The sequence below is a fragment of the Hypanus sabinus genome, chromosome 12 (genome assembly GCF_030144855.1).
Source record: "Hypanus sabinus isolate sHypSab1 chromosome 12, sHypSab1.hap1, whole genome shotgun sequence".
Lineage (NCBI taxonomy): Eukaryota > Metazoa > Chordata > Chondrichthyes > Myliobatiformes > Dasyatidae > Hypanus > Hypanus sabinus.
The window spans coordinates 63601304-63623998 of NC_082717.1; the positions used below are offsets into that span (position 1 = coordinate 63601304).

Genomic DNA, 22695 nt, shown 5'->3' on the forward strand with positions numbered 1-22695 from the left:
TCTCCCGATCCTGCTTTTGTTACCCTGCACACATTATATTTTCATTATATTAATAGTATGTAATTAGTTATACTGTTGAGTACGTAAGTGTGATGAACAAGATAGAGATAAAAACTGCTTAGCAGTAGCACATAAATTTAGAGCTGTAAATGATGGCAATCCCAATCTATCTCACTGTCTTCCAAAATCCAAATAACTTCCAGCCCCAAGTGTTTCGGATAAGGGATACTCAACCTGTATTATGTTTGTACCTGATAATTCTTGGGGCACTGGTGCATCTGCAACATTTGAAAATAGCCACTCCTGCTCCTGTTAAAGAAGCTGTCATTTCATTGATGAATTAAACAGTTCGTCAAAATTAACTGCATTCACACGCCAGTATGGGTTATTTCAAATAGTTTTACATACAAAGACAAAGTAGAAGCAAATATCTGGGGACTAGTTTTTATCACCCTCAGGAACAGGTGAGGAAAACACACGTTACAGCTAACCTAAGCCCATTTAGAGTAGTACATACAGCAAGCCATCTTTTATGTAACTTGCTCACTAAGAGTAACATTACATCTAGTTGTTATTGCTCGTGGTGTTCATTGATGGGACATTTGAAATATAATGATGCTTGGCAACAGTTAGTGCCATCTAGCACCACTTTAAGGCCAAATTCACCCTTTGTAGGGAAAATAAATTATGGTTGCTGTAACAACCGTAAAACTGAAGTTGACCTGGTAACCTGGAAGTGAGGAGAGTGACGCCATATGTCGTCAATTGCTCTGTAAAACACAAAATATCATTGCTGTTGTCTGATTGGATTAATGATATTTGAAAAAGTAAAGATCAGGTTATGTGACATTGTGACAATTTTTAATAAAACAGTTGCAGAAGATGTGAAATAAACAGAAAACACTGGAAACTGAGCATCTCTGACGAGGAAAAGTTAATGATCCTGATCAAAGACATAGCTCAGTGCTTGAGTGATGTGTATGTGTGTGTCACTTGCCACATTTAGTTGTATGCAGGTAGGAGCTGCTTTATTATTTTCAAGTGTATGAATTAAATTGCAATCGGAGCACATAGAAAATGACGGTGACGTTTTCAGGTTAAGTGAGTGGAGAGGAAGTAAATATGAGGAATGGGGTGGAATTATCTGCACAATAGGCGTGGGTGAAAGGTAAGTGACCTGAGTTTTTTCCTGAGTGGTTAGTTCTTTAAAGAGCTTCCTGCACTGAATCGTGTGCTACGGCTCAGCATTTCTTGGTCACCTCCAGCCTAACTGGTTACAGGGCAAACATTTCTCCTGCAGAGTCAGGAGCAGGAGCAGGCCAACTGATCCTCGCAGCCTTCTCTGTGACTCAGCAAGATGGTGGCTGATCTTTCACATCAGTGCTGTTTCTCCTAATTCATTGCCACATCTGTTGTCCCAATTCTAACCATGGACTGGTCCTTTAAATGCTCCATTTCCAATCACATTTGTAACTCCCAACCATACTTGCTGTTGAGTGCTGGAGATGAGATGAGATGTGGGGAGAAATATCTAATGATGAAAGTCTCTTAAAATAACACATTCCAGTGTGCCAAGATTAATGAGTTTTGCGCATCACCCCACTCCATTCTGAAGCATATATGGAGTTTTTGAGGGATTGAGTATTTAATGGGGAGAATACTTTGGGGATGGAGGAAAGCATAAATGGCTTTTGGCATGAGATCACAGTGAACGTGGAGGTCCAACAACTCTCTATTCAAAATGGTAGCTGTATGTTGGAATGTACAGCAAAGTCATTGCCCGCAATATGAGAAAGCCACAGGATTAAAATGGCCATGTATGTTAATAACTTAACGTAATTTGAAACTGAAGTACAGCCAGCAGCACTGTGCTAAAGGACAAAGGAAGTATATTGTGTAACCAGTACTTTGAGTGTAGGTTACATTTGATGAGCTTCCTTTCTCATTTGGATGCATGGGAATGGTAATTTGAATTAAATATTTCACGTTCATGAAAGTAATTGATTATTAAACTTGTATGAGTGGAAACTTAAGGAGTTCTGACCTCAGCAGAATGCCCCTCACTGCACAGATTCAAACCACATCCAGTATGTATGGCTACAGTACTAGTTGTGTGTGCACACTTCGATATTTTGCTTCTTTGAATATGGTTTCCAGTTAGTGGGAAAATAATTTTGAAGGGGATGCTGTGTCAATTTAGACTGGTTAAAGGGAAGAAAGGCTCACACTGCATGTTACAGCATTGTTGGAAAGCATTCTGTTCCAAAACTGTCCAAACGATACTTTCCTTTGAGCTTTAATACAGAATTCTATGCTAAGTATTAATGTGCATTAATAACCAGCGGGGGAGCTTGCAAAACACTTCAGTAATCCTATAATCAACACACACAAAATGCTGGTGGAACGCAGCAGACCAGGCAGCATCTATAGAAATCCAAAATGATAGGAGAAGACAGGACCTGCAGATGAATGCAGGAGACAGGACCTGTCTTCTCCTATCATTTCAGATTTCCCCCTCCCGCTCCTACTTTCAAATCTCTTACTATCTTTTCTTTCAGTTAGTCCTGACAAAGGGTCTTGGCCCGAAACATCGACTGTGCTTCTTCCTATAGATGCTGTCTGACCTGCTGTGTTCCACCTGCATTTTGTTTGTGTTGCTTGAATTTCCAGCATCTGCAGATTTCCTTGTGTTTGCATTTTTAAATAATCTTATGATACTGTGTGCCTCAGTAGCTGCTTCCCTCCCTGGAGTGGTGTCCTAGAGGAGGAGGCATGAGTTAGGGCAGGTTTATGAGAGAGGAGGAGGGGGCTGAATTTGAGGCAGGGACCTGAGAAGAAAAATGGGATTGTGGCAGGTTCCTGGGGGTTGAAAATGCAGTGAAATTTGAGTTGCTGAAGATGTAGAAAATGTGCTTGTTTAAAATGAATGCAGATGAGAATGTCTCAATGAGAATCTGCAATACAGGATATACATTGTGATAATGTGATTGGTTCTTCAGCATGTAGAAGCAGTTTACTGGGGAACCTTGACACAGATTCACAGATAAAATGCTGGACCAAGACCAGCCCAACGATTTGGGCTGAGGCTCTTCATCAGGACCACTGCATGTTTTGTTCTAGGTATTGTTGATCTGAAATAATTAGCCTCCTTTGGAAAAGAGCACTAACATATCTAGAATGCAGATACGTTGTGGGGAAACCCCTATTATGCTTGATAAAAGACATAAAAAGGCCAGTGAATAACTTAACTCAGATTAGCTTTGAGTGACTTTGTATTGATACCTGTGTTGAAGTATGCAGTTTCTAGCTGATTCCATCTTTTTAATTTAAATACTTAAAACACCTACATGGCAAACTTCATGGATGAAAGATCCTGCTACTGATTGAATATGTGTCTGTTGTCAGTGATTCAGGATTAGAATTAACATTTTCATCCTGCCCAGTGTTGGTAATGGAGTATCAGAATTGGACAATGAATACTTTGAGAGTTGATAGTGGGGAATTACTTTGTGCTTGTAGCAATTTATGATGGTAAATTGCACAACTTTAACTCATAATCCCAGTGATTTAATTGTTACCCTGCTGTTGTTAATTGACCACAAAAGAGTCGTTGAGTTCTTGTGTTTATTAGGAGCCACTTTCAAAGAACTTGTATAAATTCCACATCCCTGCTTTCATGTTTCTTTTGATGTTGAGCTAAATTACGAACACCTTTTCAAAGGTGGGTTAAGTCAATAGTGGGCAAAATAGGCGATGTGTGAGGTTAACTTAATGAATGTGTACTGATTCGGTTCAGGCACTGCAGTGACATTTAGGCAATCAATCATTCAAAAATTTTCTACTGATTCCTGTCTGATGGGGGTTTCAAATTCAAAAAGCATATTTGGGAACTGGTGATGAGAAAGTAATGGAGCAGTGGGAATTACCATTGACCATGAGAACACTGCAGTGTGAATTTTTCCTCCAAAGCTGAAATAAACTGCTTGATCATGTTTGCTTCTGAGAAGTGGCTAATTGTTTCCACTTGATCTTTGCCTCCATGTGACGTACTGTAGGAATCAGAGTTTGCACGTACATCTCAACCAGTTCCAGGTGAATTGCTCTGACTGGCTGCTGAAGGTGATCTGCGGTGTGGTAGAAATCCGCACCATCTACGCTACAGAAAAGAAGGCCAAGGCTTGCCTGATATCGCGGCTCAGCTGTGAACGTGTTGGCTCCAGATTCTACCGACAAGGAACTGACGATGATGGGCTTGTATCGAACTTCGTTGAAACAGAACAGGTATTTTAGACGTTAAAAACGTGAGGTCTTGTGTATATTTCATACCATTCAGACTGACAGGTTGGTGCTATTATTATGGCTGGAGTGAAGTTTAATCTGAACAAGTGTAAGGTGTTGTATTTTAGGTGATCAAATGCAGGAGGAGATTATACAGTATATAACAGGGTGCTCTGGAGAATTGATATCGAGACTGATTTTGAGGGCAAATCTATATCTCTCTGTAAGTTTGAATGCACATGGGTGGTAAAGTAGGTGTTCAGCATGGTTGCATCCTTTGGTTGGTGTGTTGAGTAAAAAGATCAGTAAGTCACATTTACGACTGTATAAAACTTCAGTTCAACCACCTGTTAGTTACTGTATGCAGTTCTAGCTTCTGCATTACAGTAAGGCTTTGGGGAGGTTCAGCTGGAAATTGTCTAGATTAAAGAGTATTAGCTGTAAGGAGAGGTTGGATAGACTTGGTTTGTTTTCTCTGGAGTATGAGTGACTTGATTGAAGTATATGAAATTAGGAGAGGCATTAAACAGGGTAGCTAGTCAGAATTTTAATACGAAAAGTCATAGCTGCAATGTCAGAGAGAGAGAGAATTTAAAGGTGATGTGTGTAGCAAGCTGTTTTTACGCAGAGAGTGATAGGTGCCTGAAACACATTGCTGGGAGTTCATTTGGGGTGATGGGGTAGCAACTAGCAGAGTCAGATGTGGTGACATTTAAGAGACATTTAGGGAATGGAAGACGTGGTCTTATGCGTACAGATGAAATTGGTTTAATTTGGCATCATGGTTGGCAGAGGCACCATGGGTCTGTAGGGTCCTTTCCTGTGCTGTGCTCCTCTGTCCTAGTACCAGCAAGCTCCCGTCAGCCTGAATGGGTGCTGCTTTGCTGTGGATACTATAAAACGAAAGTAGATCCTGATTTGTAATGTGTATTATATCAAGATGCATTCTGGCCTGGGTTTTTGAAATGAGCATTCTCCCTGGCCCAGAAAAAATAGCAAGCTGACTCAGAGCTGTAAGTTTGAATGAGCAAGGCGCAGTTACAGCATAGCAATACAGTTAACACTGTGCAAACACTGATGTGTTACAGATTTGATGTGTCATAAATCAATGCCTCTTGCATGCCAACTTGCTGACCTTAGCAACATCAGGGGATTGATAGACCATCTCTGGAACAACTTAACATTAGAATAAATGTATTTCCTCTGCTCTAAATCTTGATGAATTTCAATACACTGTAACCATGCAAGCACTCAGTGCAAATGGGTGTGAGCTGCCTGAATTGTTCATATTTCCCTCCCTTCTATAATTAATTTAATCCAGTAATTCAGTGTCATTACCTTCCAACTTATCAACCTCCACATTCAATGTACTGTCTTCATCATATTTTAACTGTTTTCAAAATGTTATTTATTTGTTCCTGTATGTGGATATCTCTGATAATATCTGCACGAATTGTTCATTCTGATTTGCCCATGAACGAGGAAGCTGCTTCTTTTCTTCCGCTTCCCTCTCCCTCTCTCTACACTCTCTCAGGAGAATGAGTAAGTGATAGATAGAAGGTACAGGGAGATGGTCATGCCTAAATTGCTGGAGGCAGCTAGCTGGGTGACTGTCTGGAGAGGGAAAGGGAATGGGCAGATGGTGCACAATACCTCTCAATAACAATAAGGCTTTGGACACTGTTGGACATGGTGGGTGACCTGTCAGGAAAAGCTGGAACTGAGCCTGGCTCAGAGGGGAAGAAGTGGGGGTGGGGGAGGGGTGCAAATAGAAAAGCAGTGGTGTTAGGGGTTTCAATAGTTAAGTGATCAGACAAAAAAGTCTGTGGATGTAAAAGAGACTCTATGACACATTGCCTCTCAGTTGCCAGATCAGGCCCACAGCATCTAAAGGGGGAAGGTGAGCAGTCAGAGGTTATGGTGCATATTGACATAGACATGGAAAACCTACAGCAAAATACAAGCTCTTTGGTCCACAATACTGTGTCGAACATGTACTTACATTAGAAATTACCTAGGGTTACCGATGGCCCTCTATTTTTCGAGCTCCATGTGCCTATCCAGGAGTCTCTTAAAAGACGCTGTTGTTTCCGCCTTCACCACCATTGCTGTTCCACTCTCTGCATTTTTTAAAAAAAACTTACCCCTAACATCTCCTCTGTACCTACTTCCAAGCACCTTAAAACTGTGCCCTTTCATGTTAGCTAATTTAGTCCTGGAAAAAAGCCTCTGACAATCCACACAAACAATACCTTTTATCATCCTGTACATCTCTATCAGGTCACCTCTCATCCTGTGTCGCTCCAAGAAGAAACGGCCGAGTTCATGCAACCTATTCTCATAAGGCATGCTCCCTTGGAAATCTCCTCTGCACCCTTTCTATGTTTTCCATATCCTTCCTGTAGTGAGGTGACCAGAACTGAGCACAGTACTCCAAGAGGGGTCTAATCAGGGTCATATAGAGCAGCAACATTACCTCTCGGCTCTTGACCTCAATCCCTCGGTTGATAAAGGCCAATGCACCGTATGCTGCCTTGACCACAGAGTCAACAGCAGCTTTGAGTGTCCTTTGGACTTGGGCCCCAAGATCCCTCTGATCCTCCACACTGCCAAGAGTCTTACCATTAATACTATACATTGGTACCAGTGACTTATAGCAGGGTGGGAAAAAAAGATGACTTCCTGAAGAGAGAATATAGGGAACAAGGTAGGAGACTGAAAAGTAGGGCCTCAAGATGTTGTAATAGGACAATAGGAGCAGAATATGGCCATTCAGCTCGTCAAGTCTGCTCTGCCATTGCATCATGGCTGGTTTATTATCACTCTCAACCCCATTCTCCTGCCTTCTCCCTGCAACCTTTGATGCCCCTGACAATCAATTTTCCCTTTAAATTTGACTTGGCTTCTGCATTCATCTGTGGTAATGAATTCCACAGATTCATCACCCTCTGGCTAAAGATATCTCTCCTCATCTCTGTGCTAAAGCTAAGTCCCTGTATGCTGAGGCTGTGCCCTCTGGTCCTAGACTTCCCCATAATTGGAAACATCCCCTCAACATCCACTCTATCAATCAAAGTACATATATATCACCAGTTACAACCCTGATACTCGTTTTCTTGCGGGCATATACGATAAATCCAAGAAACACATTGGAATCAATGAAAGACTGCACTCAGCAGGGAGGACAAACAGCCGATGTGCAAAGGACAGCAAAATGTGCAAATGCGAAAAAGAAACACAAACAAACAAACAAACAAATAAATAAATAAATAGATAGATAGATAAATAAATAAGCAATAAATATCAAGATCATGAGATGACGCGTTCTTGAAAGTGAGTTCTTAGGTTGTGGGAGCATTTCAATGATGAAACAAATGAAGTTGGGTCAAGTTATTCCCTCTGATTGAGGGTAATAACTGTTCCTGAATCTGGTGGTGTGGGCTCTGAGGCTCCACTGCCACTTTCTTGATGACAGCAGCGAGTAAAGATCTAGGCCTTTCCTGACCAAGAGTGTCCATTAGCAGTGCAATGTACAAATTAAACTGGAAAGAAGATAAAGTGAAGTGCCCATTTTACATCCCTTTCCTCATTCATGACCTTCTCTTGATTGCTGTCTGTGCCACTTGCCAGTGAGGGTAAGAATAGGTTGACTTACAGATGAATGTGTAGCTGAGGAATTGGTGCAGGAGGCAGGGTTTCATATTTGTGGATCATTGGAATCTCTTCTAGGAAAGGCATGACCTGTACAGAAAGTACAGGTTATAACTGAAACTGAGGGTTACCAATATCCTTGTGGGCAGGCTTGCTGGAACTGTGGGGAGGGTTTTAACAAGTTTGACAGGGGGAATGGGAGCCAGAGGATGGGGCAGTGGGTGTACAGGTAGATGTTTCATGTAGGGAGATGCTGAAGAAGAATAGGCAGTTGATGGGACAAAATTGCAGTCAGTAGGATAGGTTGAAGTGAAGCTATTTTAATGCAAGAAAAATAGAGAGCAAGGGTGATGAACTTGGATGGGTCAATACCTGGAACAACGATGTGGAGATTATAGAGACTTGGCTGTCACGAGGGCAGAGACGGCTGCTAGATTTTTCGGGGTGTAGATGTTTCAAAAGGGACAGAGGAAGGTAAATGAGGTGGGGAAGTTACATTGCTAATCAGGTATAGTATCATAGCTATAGAAAGGAATGATATGATGGTGGAATCATCTGCAGAGTCAGTGTGGGTGAAAGTCGGAAACAGGAAAATAGCAATCACACTTTTGGGAATATTCTGCTGACTCCCCAATAGCAACAGAGACATTGACAAACAGATTGGGAGGCAGATTTTGAAAAGGTGCAAACATAACAGTTGTCATGGCAACACACACAAAATGCAGGAGGAACTCAGCAGACCAGGCAGCATCTACGGAAAAGAGTACGGCAGGACTGCGTTCAATTCCATTCTTGTCATGGGTGATTTCAACTTCAATAATATTGATTGGTACCTCCTTAGTGAAAAAGTTTTTTTTCTTTATTTAGAGACACAGCACAGTAATAGACCCATCCAGCCCAGCCCAATGAGCGCAGGCCATCCAGTTACACCCATGTGACCAATTAATCTACTAACTTGTTTGTCTTTTGTGGGAGGAAACCAGAGCACCCAGAGGAAACCCATGTGGTCACGAGGAGACCTACTCCTTCTAGACAGAGGTGGAAATTGAACCCCAATTGGTGATTGCTGGCTCTGTAAAGCACTAACTGCTACAGTTAGGTGTGTCAAGAAGGATTCCTGACACAGTATGTAGACAAGCCAACTAGAAATGAGCCCATACTGTCTCAGATGAGTACTTCAGAGACAGTGGCCACAACTCCCTGAATTTTTCCATAGTCTTGGAGAGGTACAGGAGCAGATGGTATGGGAAAGGATTTAATTGGAGGAGGGGGAATAATGATGCTATTGGGCAGTAATTTGGGAACAGATGTAGTTGGGGAAATGTACAATGGAAATGTGAAGGTTGCTTCTGGAGTAATTGCATGGGGTTCTGGATGGGTTTGTCTCATTGAGGCAGGGAAAGGATAGTTGGGTGAAGATAAATGCAGTGAGTCTAACATTGGTAAACCAAAAATTGCAGTAATAAGATGAGGTTGTAAATCGATATTCAAAACCGCAGAAATAATATCAAAAATATCTTTCCAATATTTCTCCAAAAATGAACACGACCAAAACATGTGAGTTAAAGACGCAATTTCAGAATGACATCTATCACAAATAGGACTTATATGAGAGTAAAAATGAGCTAATTTATCCTTGGACATATGGGCCCTATGTACGACCTTAAATTGTATTAGTGAATGTTTGGCACATAACGATGATGTATTAACTAATTGAAGAATTCTATCCCAATTCTCACTAGAAATACTAAAACTAAGCTCTCTTTCCCAATCCTGTTTAGTCTTATAAAGAGGCTCTGAATGATTGCATTTCTAACTCTGATGGCTAGAAGATCTATATTGTTGAATTGGAAAGAAATTGATCCTCCCACTGTATTTAATTGGTTCTCTCAAACTATGTTATGTTTAAATTTAGAAAAAATTAGAAGTGGTACTTTTGAGATTTCTATTAAATTTGAAAAGTTATGGAAACCATTTATTCAACATTTTCATATGATGTAATATGACCCTGTGCCAAGTTCAATTGATTTCCCAGCTTTTAGCTTATGTATTTTGAGAGGACCGGAAGTGACGGCATTGATGAATACTTATTTTTGTGAGATATTATAAACAGCCCATTTTTTTTTTCCTTCTCTTCTGTTTTTTTTCTTTTATATTACTTATTAGTTATAGTTATTAGATTAGATTAGCTAGTTCTGCATTATATAAATTTTGTTGTTGTTTTTTTTCTTTCTTTTTTCTGTTTTTTTATATTATACATTATGAAATATTTAGATTTACTATGTCCATACATATATCTTATGGCTTATGTCTTGGTAAACTCATTTATATTGTAACTATTATGTATGGTTTTTTTTCATATGTAATGGAATGTGTATGTTGGTAATTTCTTTATCAATATATCATCTGTATTCTGTCCATATTACAATATTAATAAAAAGATTTTATTAAAGATTTAGAAAGGATAGTTGGGTGAAGGAACCATGGTTGATATTAAGGAAAATCCCAAGGCATTCTACAAGCATGTGAAGAACAGGAGGATGACTAGAATGAAGGTAGGACTGATCAAGGATAGAGGAAACCTATCTTGAGTTGGTGGAGGTAGGTGGGAGGTCCCTAATGAAAACATAACTGTGGAAAGCAGACAGTGAATGAGTGAGCCAGTGAAGGAGTGGAGATTTGAGGCTTTGACTCGAGAGGCTTCAATGAGAAGAGGTGGAGGACGAGCTTGTTCCCAGTTAGTCTTTACAATGCCTCCTGAGACAGTGATGTGCCTCTCCTGTGAGATGTGGCAGACTTGGGGGATCACCCCTCTCCCGCAGAGTCACATCTGCCAGAAGTGCTTACGGCTGGGCGATCTGGAAGACCGTGTGAGGAATCTGGAGCAGCAGCTGGATGACCTTCGACTCATGAGGGAGAATGAGGGAGTCATAGATGAGAGCTACAGGGAGGTAGTCACACCTAGGCTGCAGGAAGCAGGTCATTGGGTGACAGTCCAAGGGGGGAAAGCAAAGGTGAGTAGACAGGTAGTGCAGAGCACCCCTGTAGCCATTCCCGTGAATAATACGTTTACCGTCCTGGATGCTGTTGGTGGGTATGACCGACCAGGTGTGAGCCACGGTGGCAGGGCCTCTGGCACTGAGTCTGACCCTGTGGTGCAGAAGGGTGGACGGAGAAGAGGAGAGCTGTCATCATTGGAGACTCTATAGTCAGGGGAGCAGACAGGAGATTTTGTGGACGTGAGAAAGACACCCGCATGGTTTGTTGCCTCCCGGGTGCCAGGGTCCGGGGATGTCTCTGACTGGGTGCACAACATCTTGGTATGAGAGGGAAAGCAACCAGAAGTCGTGATACATGTTGGGACCAATGACAAAGGCAGGAAGAGGGATGAGGTCCTGAAGTGTGAGTTTTGGGAACTAGGCAGAAGGCTGAAGAACAGGACCTCAAGGGTGGCGTTCTCAGGATTGCTGCCAGTACTACATGATAGTGATGGTAAGAATTGGAGGAGATGGCAGTTGAATGCATGGCTGAGGAGTTGGTGCAGGGGGCAGGGTTTTAGATTTTTGGACCATTGGGATCTCTTCTGGGGAAGGTGGGACCTGTACAGATTGGATGGGTTGCACCTGAACTCGAAGGGAAGCAATATCCTTGCTGGTAGGTTTGCTAGCATGATTCGGGAGGGTTTAAACTAATTTGCAAGGGGGGTGGGACCCAGAGTGATAGAGCAGTGAAAGAAGTGCATGGAGTAAAGCCAGATCTGACATATAGAGAGGCTTTGAGGAAAGAGCAGCAGAATAAAGGGTGTAAAGGTAGTAAGGTAGAAGGGCTAAAGTGTGTGTACTTCAATGCAAGAAGCATCAGGAACAAAGGTGATGAACTGAGAGCTTGGATACCTACATGGAATTATGATGTAGCAGCCATTACGGAGACTTGGCTGGCACCAGGGCAGGAATGGATTCTCAATATTCCTGGATTTCAGTGCTTTAAAAGGGATTGGGGGGGGGGAAGGGGAGGAGGGATGACATTACTGGTCAGGGATACTATTACAGCTGCTGAAAGGGTGGGTAATGTAGCAGGATCCTCTTTTGAGTCAGTATGGGTGGAAGTCAGGAACAGGAAGGGAGCAGTTACTCTACTGGGGGTATTCTATAGGCCCCCTGGTAGCAGCAGAAATACTGAGGAGCAAATTGGGAGGCAGATTTTGGAAAGGTGCAAAAATAACAGGGTTGTTATCACGGGTGACTTTAACTTCCCTAATATTGATGGGCACTTGATTAGTTCCAAGGATTTAGATGGGGCAAAATTTGTTAAGTGTGTCCAGGATGGATTCCTGTCACAGTATTTTGACAGGCCGACTAGGGGGAATGCCATACTAGATCTAGTATTAGGTAATGAACCGGGACAGGTCACAGATCTGTCAGTGGGTGAGCATCTGGGGGACAGTGATCACCACTCCCTGGCCTTTAGCATTATCATGGAAAAGGATAGAATCAGAGAGGACAGGAAAATTTTTAACTGAGGGAGTGCAAATTATGAGGCTATAAGGCTAGAACTTGCGGGTGTGAATTGGGATAATGTTTTTGCAGGGAAATGTACTATGGACATGTGGTCGATGTTTAGGGATCTCTTGCAGGATGTTAGGGATAAATTTGTCCTGGTGAGGAAGATAAAGAATGGTAGGGTGAAGGAACCATGGGTGACAAGTGAGGTGGAAAATCTAGTCAGGTGGAAGCAGGCAGCATTCACGAGGTTTAGGAAGCAAGGATCAGATGGGTCTATTGAGGAATATAGGGTAGCAAGAAAGGAGCTTAAGAAGGGGCTGAGAAGAGCAAGAAGGGGTCATGAGAAGTCCTTGGCGAGTAGGGTAAAGGAAAACACCAAGCCATTCTTCAATTATGTGAAGAACAAAAGGATGACAGGAGTAAAGGTAGGACAGATTAGAGATAAAAGTGGGAAGATGTGCCTGGAGGCTGTGGAAGTGAGCGAGGTCCTCAATGAGTACTTCTCTTCAGTATTCACCAATGAGAGGGAACTTGATGATGGTGAGGACAATATGAGTGAGGTTGATGTTCTGGAGCATGTTGATATTAAGGGAGAGGAGGTGTTGGAGTTGTTAAAATACATTAGGACAGATAAGTCCCTGGGGCCTGATGGAATATTCCCCAGGCTGCTCCATGAGGCGAGGGAAGAGATTGCTGAGCCTCTGGTACCGGAAAATTGGAGGGAGGCGAATGTTGTCCCCTTGTTCAAAAAAGGTAGTAGGGATAGTCTGGGTAATTATAGACCAGTGAGCCATACGTCTGTGGTGGGAAAGCTGTTGGAAAAGATTCTTAGAGAATGGATCTATGGGCATTTAGAGAATCATGGTCTAATCAGGGACAGTCAGCATGGCTTTGTGAAAGGCAGATCGTGCCTAACAAGCCTGATAGAGTTCTTTGTGGAAGTGACCAGGCATATAGATGAGGGTAGTGCAGTGGATGTGACCTACATGGATTTTAGTAAGGCATTTGACAAGGTTCCACATGATAGGCTTATTCAAAAATCTACTTTTTGTGATTTTTATTAACGACCTGGATGTGGGGGTAAAAGGGTGGGTTGGCAAGTTTGCAGATGACACAAAGGTTGGTGGTGTTGTAGGTAGTGTAGAGGATTGTCGAAGATTGCAGAGAGACATTGATAGGATGCAGAAGTGGGCTGAGCAGTGGCAGATGGAGTTCAACCCAGAGAAGTGTGAGGTGGTACACTTTGGAAGGACAAACTCCAAGGCAGAGTACAAACTAAATGGCAGTATACTTGGTAGTGTGGAGGAGCAGAGGGATCTGGGGGTACATGTCCACAGATCCCTGAAAGTTGCCTCACAGGTAGATAGGGTAGTTAAGAAAGCTTATGGGGTGTTAGCTTTCATAAGTCGAGGGATAAAGTTTAAGAGACGCGATGTAATGATGCATATCTATAAAACTTTAGTTAGGCCACACTTGGAGTACTGTGTCCAGTTCTGGTCGCCTCACTATAGGAAGGATATGGAAGCATTGGAAAGGGTACAGAGGAGATTTACCAGGATCCTGCCTGGTTTAGAGAGTATGGATTATGATCAGAGATTAAGGGAGCTAGGGCTTTACTCTTTGGAGTGAAGGAGGATGAGAGGAGACATGATAGAGGTGTACAGGATATTAAGAGGAATAAACAGAGTGGACAGCCAGCACCTCTTCCCCAGGGCACCACTGCTCAGTACAAGAGGACATGGCTTTAAGATAAGGGGAGGGAAGTTCAAGGGGGATATTAGAGAAAGGTTTTTCACTCAGAGTAGTTGGTGCGAGGAATGCACTGCCTGAGTCAGTGGTGGAGGTAGATACACTAGTGAAGTTTAAGAGACTACTAGACAGGTATATGGAGGAATTTAAGGTGGGAGGTTATATGTGAGGCAGGGTTTGAGGGTCAGCACAACAGTGTGGGCCGAAGGGCCTGTAATGTGCTGTACTATTCTGTGTTCTATGTAACTTCAGTGTTCACTGGTGAGAGGGACCTTGACATTTGTGAGGAAAGTGTAAAACAAACTGATATGCTAGAACATGTCAACTTTAAGAAAATGGATGCACTGGAACTTTCAAAAACATTATGATAAGTCCTCAGGGCGAGTGAGATGCATTCCTGGTTAGTGGCAGGTGGAGTTCAACTCAAAAAAGTGTGAAGTGATTCACTTTGAAAGGTCAAATTTGATGGCAAAATACAAGATTAATGGTAGGATTCTTAGCGGTGTGAAGGAATAGTCCACATCCATAGGTTCCTCAAGGTTGCCGTGCAAGTTGATAGGGTGTTCGTCTTCATTAGTCAGGGGATTGAGTTCAAGAGCCACAGGATAATGTTGAGGCTCTTAAAATCCTTCTTAGACCACACTTTGTGTATTGTGTTGTGTTCTGCTTTCTTCATTGTAGGAAGGGTGTGGAAGATTTAGAGAGGGTGCAGAGGGGTCTTATCAGGATGATGCCTGGATTAGAGAGCATGTCTTTTGAGGAAAGGTTGAGCAAGCCTTCTACTGTGGAGCAAAGGAGGATGTGAGGTGACTTGATAGACGTGCACAAGATGATAAGAGGTAGAAACTGAGTGAACAGCCAGCGATATTTTTTCCCCAGGGCATAATTGGCTTATATGAGGGGGCATAATTTTAAGGTGATTGGGGGAAGTATAGCGGGGATGTTAGTGTCTTTAAACTGGATGGAGGGTTTGTTGAACACTGCCATGGCTGGTAGTAGAGGCAGATACCCTAGGGATATTTAAGAGGCTCTTAGATAGACACATGGATGATAGGAAAATGGGCTGTGTGGGAGGGAAAGGCTAGTTGATCTTAGAGTAGGTTAAAATATTGGCATAACATCATGGACTGCAAGGTGCTGTCATGTCCATGTTCGGAGAGTCACATGTAGATCAAAGTAGGAAAGGACTACAGATTTATTTCCCTAAAGAGCATTGGTGAGCCAGATGAGTTTTAATGCCATTCTGGTAGATTTTGTAGTTATATTTACTGAGACCAGCCATTGTAAATTTGATTTAATTAATTATTTTAATTTGAATTCCCCACTGTAATGTTAGGTTTCACACTTGTTTGACTTGATCGGTGATCCAGTTCTCTAAGTGCTAATTGAATTAACTATGATCCTCTGACTAGCTTCTGCTTTCAGCATTCCAGACAGACTGTTCCCTCAATGATCCTCTGGTTTGCTCTTCTACCATCAGCCCAATTTAGTTTTCAGCTCTCATCTCTTTAATCAGTTAAATTCCCAAGTCTTCTTCCCTGTCAGAGACTTCCCTGTTGTACTTTCTGCTTGAGCTCCTTAAAGCCAGGTCATCTCACACTGCTCCAGAAAGATCACCAAGCTGAATTGTCACCCCTCTCTCCTTGCTGCAGATATCACATTTTAAATTGTGTTTTAAATTTCATGAATTGTGCAGTTTTCTAGAATACAAGTAAGATTCACAAGTGATATTTATGTTTGTCAATTGGAGATGGATCCAGTTTGGATGAAGGTTTGAGATTCCATTTACCGGCACTTGGGCTGAGCAAACCAGCAAAATTTTTCAATCTTTTTTTTTGTAATTTATTTTTTTTATTGAAGTTCATCATCAAACAAACATTTTCATAAGATGTATTTCAGAATTGTACATATATATCATATAATCTTATGTCACAGATCTCCACATAATATTTATCTGAGGTATGTATACACTTATAGAAAAGAGTGGAGAGAAAAAACAAGCAAAAGGAGAAAACTATGTACAAGTAGGGAGTAATTTTTTTTTACAACATATTTATTGATTTGTGAGAATAAAATCAGGCCTATGAGGCATTATGTAGTTAAACCATTTTTCCCAGTATGAATCAAATTGTTCCAGCTTATGATTAACAGATGCTGTTATCTCCTCCATTTTGTAAATGTCCATTGTAATTTCCATCCATGCATTTAAATTTGGGCTCTCCTGTGATAACCATTTCCAAGTAAGAGTCTTTTTACCAGCCACCAACAGTATATTCATTAAATATTTATCTCTTTTCAACCATTCTTGAGGTATATATCCAAAATATATGGTCTTATTCTCTAAGGGTATTTCACATTTAAAGATGTCTTGTAGGGCATTGTGCATCCCCCTCCAATAGTTTTTGATAACAGGGCAGTCCCAAAGAGTATGATAATGATTTGCATTTTGATTTCCTCAATTTCTCCAGCAAACAGGGAGGTTACTATCAGAATGGGATTTCTCAGAGGGTGTAATAAAATATCTTTACCAAGTTTTTCCATCCAAACTCCCTCCATTTCTGTGAACTGGTGCACTTCCATTGATATCTCCATATTATTGTCCATTCTTCCTCAGATATAATTATCCCTCCTTCCTTCTCCCATTTTGTTTTAATGTATGAAGTGGAATGTGTTTTAAGATCTGACAACATGCTTGAAATGATTCTACTACCATTATCTGAATTATATGCTTTTCTAAATAGCCCTATCAAGCATGTACTTGCCTTTTAAGCATCTTATTAACATATTGTGGCATCTGTAAATATCGATTAAAATCTTGTTTTTCTAGTAAGTGTTTCTCTTTAAGCATTTCAAAATTGAACAGTGTTCCTTCTTTCATTATGTTGCAAAGAACTGTTATTCCTTCAGCTATCCAGTCCTTAAATGCAGCATCCAATTTATTTGGTGTAAAATCTGAGTCATATGCACACCATTTAAGAATTGCAATTATCTCCCTCTAGGTTATATTCTTTTATAGTAGTTTTCCATATTTTAAGAGTCTATTTCACCCATGGGTTATCAATAGTATTTATGTACCTTTGCAGGTTGTTATCAGCCAAAATTGCTTGTATGGGGATGGGAAGTATCCGCATGTTTTTCCTTTGAGCATCATATGATGGGTTGCACCAACATATCACAGCTCTCAACTGTGCTGCAAAATAATAATCTTTAAGAGAAGGTAGGCCCCATCCCCACTTTTCCTTTGCTAATTGCAAAGTTTTGAGACGAACTCTAGGCCTTTTACCCTGCCAAATATACTTTGATAACGTCTTGTTCCATTCGTTCATTTGATTTGGATTAATCTCTATTGGTAGGGTCTGAAAGAGATATAACAGTCTGGGTAGTATATTCATTTTAATAGCCTCAGTCCTTGAACTGAGACTGATAAAAGGTATCTGGTTCCATCTTGCCATATCTTCCTTAATTTTTTTAATATAAAGGCTGATAATTATGTTCTGATAATTTTGCCAAATCTTTTGGCATAATGATGCCCAAATATTTGAAAGACTCTGTTTTCCCAGGGATATCTACTTTTAATTTCTCTTGGTGGGCTATAGTAATATGAAAGTAATTGGGTTTTATCTATGTTGATCTTGTATCCTGATAATTGACCATATTGTTCAAAGGATTGCATCAATTTAGGTAAAGAGATTAAATATATAGATGCTTTTAAGATGAAACAATTGGTTATTAGGGGGAAGAAATAAATATACATATTAAAATTATTACGAACTCCATGGAGCATGTGGAGATCTTCCAACCACCAGGCATTCTTTCTTTCTTTCTTTCTTTCTTTCTTTCTTTCTTTCTTTTTTTTCTAAGGGGCAGTTAGGGGGGAGGGGTTAAGGGGAGGGGGTATGGGTTATATACATTGTTTTTTTCATACTTTGTAATCATTTAAAAATGCAATAAAAAATTATTTAAAAAAAAAAAAAAGAGTATGTTGATTGCCCTAGATGGATCAAAATGTCATCCGTGTAACAAGCCAATTTACGCCCTGTCCCTTTAATAGTAATTCCCCTGATATCTTCATTTTGTCTGATGTATTGAGCTAATGGTTCCAGATAGAATGCGAAGAGTAGTGATGACTATGCACAACCCTGTCTCGTGCCCCTTTCTAGGATAAGACTATTTGATAAATATCCATTGATTTTAATCCTAGCTGTAGGATTGTCATATAGTGTCTGTATAGTTTTAATAATTGTGTCTTGGAAACCAAATCTATGTAAAATTCTGTAAAGAAAATTCCAATTAACTAAATCACATGCCTTTTCAGCGTCCACTCTTATCACTATTGCTTCGATTTTATTTTTTTGTATGTGATCCATAATGTGAAGTGTCCTTCATATATTGTCTTGTGTTTGGCGTTGTCGTATAAAACCTGTCTGATCATTATGTATCAGTATGGGTAGAAACTCGTCTAGTTGTTTGGCCATGATGGAGGTAAATAATCTATAATCTACATTAAGAATGGATATTGGTCTAAATGACCCACATTCCATTTTATCCTTGCCTTCTTTCGGTATAGCTGAGATTATCGCTTCCTTCCAACTGGGTGGCATTTGTTTCTTTTTTAGAGCCCAGTTCAGTATGGGGAGTAAAACAGGAATTAACTCATTTTTTAAAATTCTTTGTACCACTCTGCCATATACCCATCTGATCCTGGTGACTTGCTTAATTTAAGCCTACTTATTGCAGCTTTTAATTCAACTTCAGTTTTGTCAGCAGTCATCGTTCTATTTTGTTCTTCGCTTATAGTGGGTAACTTTAGAGAATTCAAGAAGGTGTCAATTTGGGTTATGCTTCTGCCTGGAACTTTGGAATATAGAGTTTTGTAAAACACTTCAACAGCTTCTTGAATTTCACTTAGCTTATTTTTTATCATTTTCATTCTTGGGTCCTTAATTCTATGAATTGTATTTTCTGCCATCTTTTTTTCAGTTTCCACGCCAGTATTTTCATAGATTTTGATCCACTTTCATAATGTCTCTGTTTCAGAAACATTAAATTTTTCCTGATTTCTTGAGTAGCCAAACTATTAATTTAATTCCTAATTTTTTAAATTTCCCCTGATGTATCCTGTCCCAAATTCAATTTGTGTTTTTTCTCTAGTTCCTTCAGTTTATTTTGTAATTCCTCTAATGTTTTATTCCTTATTTTTTTCTTATATGAAGATATCACTATAATTTTCCCTCTTAAGACACCCTTCAGAGTATCCCATAAAATGGGAGATGAAACCTCTCCATTATCATTAAATTCTAAGTGGAGACCAATTTCTTTTTTAATTTGTTCCTTAAAGTAAGGATCATTGAGTAGACTTGAATTTAGTTTCCAAATAGTATTCTTTGGTTGTAGGTCAAAATCAACAGATAAATATATAGGTGCATGGTCACTTACCTGTCCCAATTCCACAGGTGTTTATTTTGGCTTTGTCTTTTCCAAATGTTATGAAATAGTCTATTCTTGTATATACAGAATAGGGAGTGGAATAATGAGTGGTAATCCTTTCTGTCAGGGAAAAGGTCCCTCAATATATCAATTAAACCAACATCCTCAAAAAGTGTATTAATTTTCTTATGTAAGGATTTTGTTTCATAGGTTTTCTATTGGAAGAATCTAAGTTTGGTTGTAGTTGTAAATTTAAGTCTCCCCCACATATCAGGAGACCTTCTGTTTCCGCTACCATAATATCAGTAATTTTCTGAAAGAAACCAATATCACTTCCCGGGGGTGCGTATATATTCAATAGTGTAACTGAATTTCCATCTGTATTCCCCCTTACCAGAATATTTCTGCCCTCTTTATCTCCCATTTCAAATACTTTTTCAAAATTTAGCTTACTTGAGATAAGAATAGCAACTCCTCTCCTATGTCCTGATTTATATGAGGAGAAAAACAAATTAGTGAAGCCCATTCTCTTTAGTTTTCTATGCTCATTATCACTTGCGTGGGTTTCCTGTAAATATACTAAATGGGCTTGTTTTTTCATTTTGAATAAAATTCTCTTATGTTTGATTGGATTTAATAGCCCATTGACATTAAAAGAAATGAATTTTACTTTGTCCTTAGCCATCTGTATTTATCTGTCAATGTATCATTGAAATTAGCAGAATAAAACTTAATCGATCTACTCCCTGAACAAATAAGAACCAAGAAACGCAAATAATAACAAAAATGGCAACGAATGTGTGATTCCAAGGCTGAGGTCTCTTGCAGATGACCCTGCGTTGAGCTAGAGGAAATGCCTGGCTGTGGGGGATAACCCCTCCTACTTGTGAGTTGAAGGCCCCCATTGCAGTATTCATAAAAGTCAGTGAACAAATCCATTACACAGAGAAGATTTCCCTGTGTGTGTCTCTCTCTCTCTCTCCCTCTCTCTCTCCTGTCCTCTCCTCTCCCCTCCCCTCCACATACATGCACATGCACACACATACATACATGTATACATACACACATACAGATATATGCACACACATCTCTCTCTCTCTCTCTCTCTCTCTCTCTCACTCACTCACTCACTCACTCACTCACTCACTCACTCACTCACTCACTCACTCACACACACACACACACACACACACACACACACACACACACACACACACACACACTGGTGGGGAAAAAGGAGTAAGTGAGCAAATAAAGAATAACAACTAAGTAATATAAAATCCACATTATAATAAGTATTTCTCGAGATAGGTATATCACCGTCTACTTTTGCTTCAGTTTAGCTTCTCAACATTTTTAAAGTTAGCCAAACTTTATGGCTGTTCTGGAGGGGGTGAGGACTGTCTTTGGAAAACCCCCAGTCTCTTCCTGATATACTTCTCTCGGCCTCCTCCCATCTCCTGCCTTCTCAATTCTCACACTATTTCCCAAGAAGAGCGGGATAATTCCTCTGCCAGGCTTTCCCTCAGTTTGATCACCCTGATGGGCAAACCTCTGGCCTTCATGTCTGTAGTCGCCTCTTCCACTGTCTGGTACAACCATGTCCCATCTTCATAAAACACTTGAAGTTTAGCAGGGTACGGAGTTTGAAATCTAATCTTTCCTTACTTTAATATTCGCTTTACTTCAGAGTATTCTTTACATTTCTGCAGGATCGTGGGGGCTAATCTTGGTCGAAATATATTAATTTATCATCTTAAAAACACCCTCTTCTTACCCCAAGCCCTTCGTAGAATCTCCGCCTTGGTGCTGTATCGAAGGAATTTAATTATTATTGAGTGTAGCTTATCTGCTTTATCTCGGGTAGGCTTCAGGACGAGCGCACAATGTGCTCTCTCAATTTCCAGCTCCATAGTCGAGGGAATCTCCAGCGTTTCCCACAGCAACTTTCCGACAAATTCCATCTTAGACGAGCCCTCCTCTGCTTCGGGAATGTTGCATATTCTTGATTTTTTTCCACCGTGATCTTCCCTCCAGGTCAAGCAGTTTACCTTTTTGTTGATTTAATATTTTTATCGTCTTACTTAGTATCTGTTCCAAGTTTTGAACGCGATCTTCCACCTTCTCAATTCAAGTCTCCGCTACCGCTATTTTTTGATTGACATTGGCGAGCCCTTACTTAATATCATGGAGCTGCTGTTTTATATCTTTCTGGAACTCCCTTATCTCTTTCAAAATTTTGATCATATTCACAGTTTCGCCTGAACGAGGCCCAGTGTCTGCCCCGCTAGCACGCAGTTGGGTAGGAGAGTCACTCGTCTGCAGGCACAGTGTCACTTTTTTTATTTCCATTGTTTTTCCCCATTCTTGCCCCTCTTATTAGTTCAAATACTTTCGAAAAATACTATATTTGATGGGTTAACAGGGCTTGATACGAAATTTTTCAATCATTTAATATTTTGCAAAGTTCCTGATATGGCATTCAGGAAGAACTTCGTCAGCTTGATGCTCCCCGGTTGCTGTGCACCCTAACTATAATCAAATGGATAAATATTACATTTTTTGGATTCTTAGTTTTTATTTCTTGCTGATGTTGTGGCTTTTCTAATTAAATACTGGATATACTGCATATGCGAAAAATATTCCGGAAAGGTAGTTACCTAGCTGAGTTCAAAAAAAAATGTAGATGGCTTCAAGCTTCTAACTTCCCCTTCAACTGCACTGATCATAAGCTGTCCCCATATGCCTTGGCCTCCTCACCTAATCACCCACTATTTCTGCGACCAAGTATTCCCATCACAGGTCCTTGCCATTCAGAAAGACAAATTAAACAAGTGACCCCAAATGGTCTTTTTTGATACAAAGAAATTTCTAGATCTGAAACTCTAAATATGCAGTATAAATCTTGAGAGACATGGATTACAAATGTTAAGAGATATTTCGTAAGAATGATAGTGTTTGCAATCGTTATTTGAATTTTGTGAATGGGAGCATATCATATATTTCCCTGTAATTGAAGAGGTGCTTTCTTTGGTGTAAGTTTAGCTTAGGTTCACCAGGTTGATTCCCAGGAGCGGGGTCATGTGGT

At 40.4% G+C, this 22695-nt stretch overlaps 1 protein-coding gene across 1 annotated transcript in view; it reads left to right on the forward strand.

Moving 5' to 3' along the window:
- The window catches only part of LOC132402944 (synaptojanin-2-like), a 122186-nt gene that overhangs the window by 18252 nt on the left and 81239 nt on the right, over positions 1–22695 (forward strand). The window contains exon 4 of the mRNA XM_059986082.1: positions 4056–4281. Coding sequence (XP_059842065.1) covers positions 4056–4281 — 226 coding nt within the window. The remainder of the gene's footprint in view (positions 1–4055; positions 4282–22695) is intronic.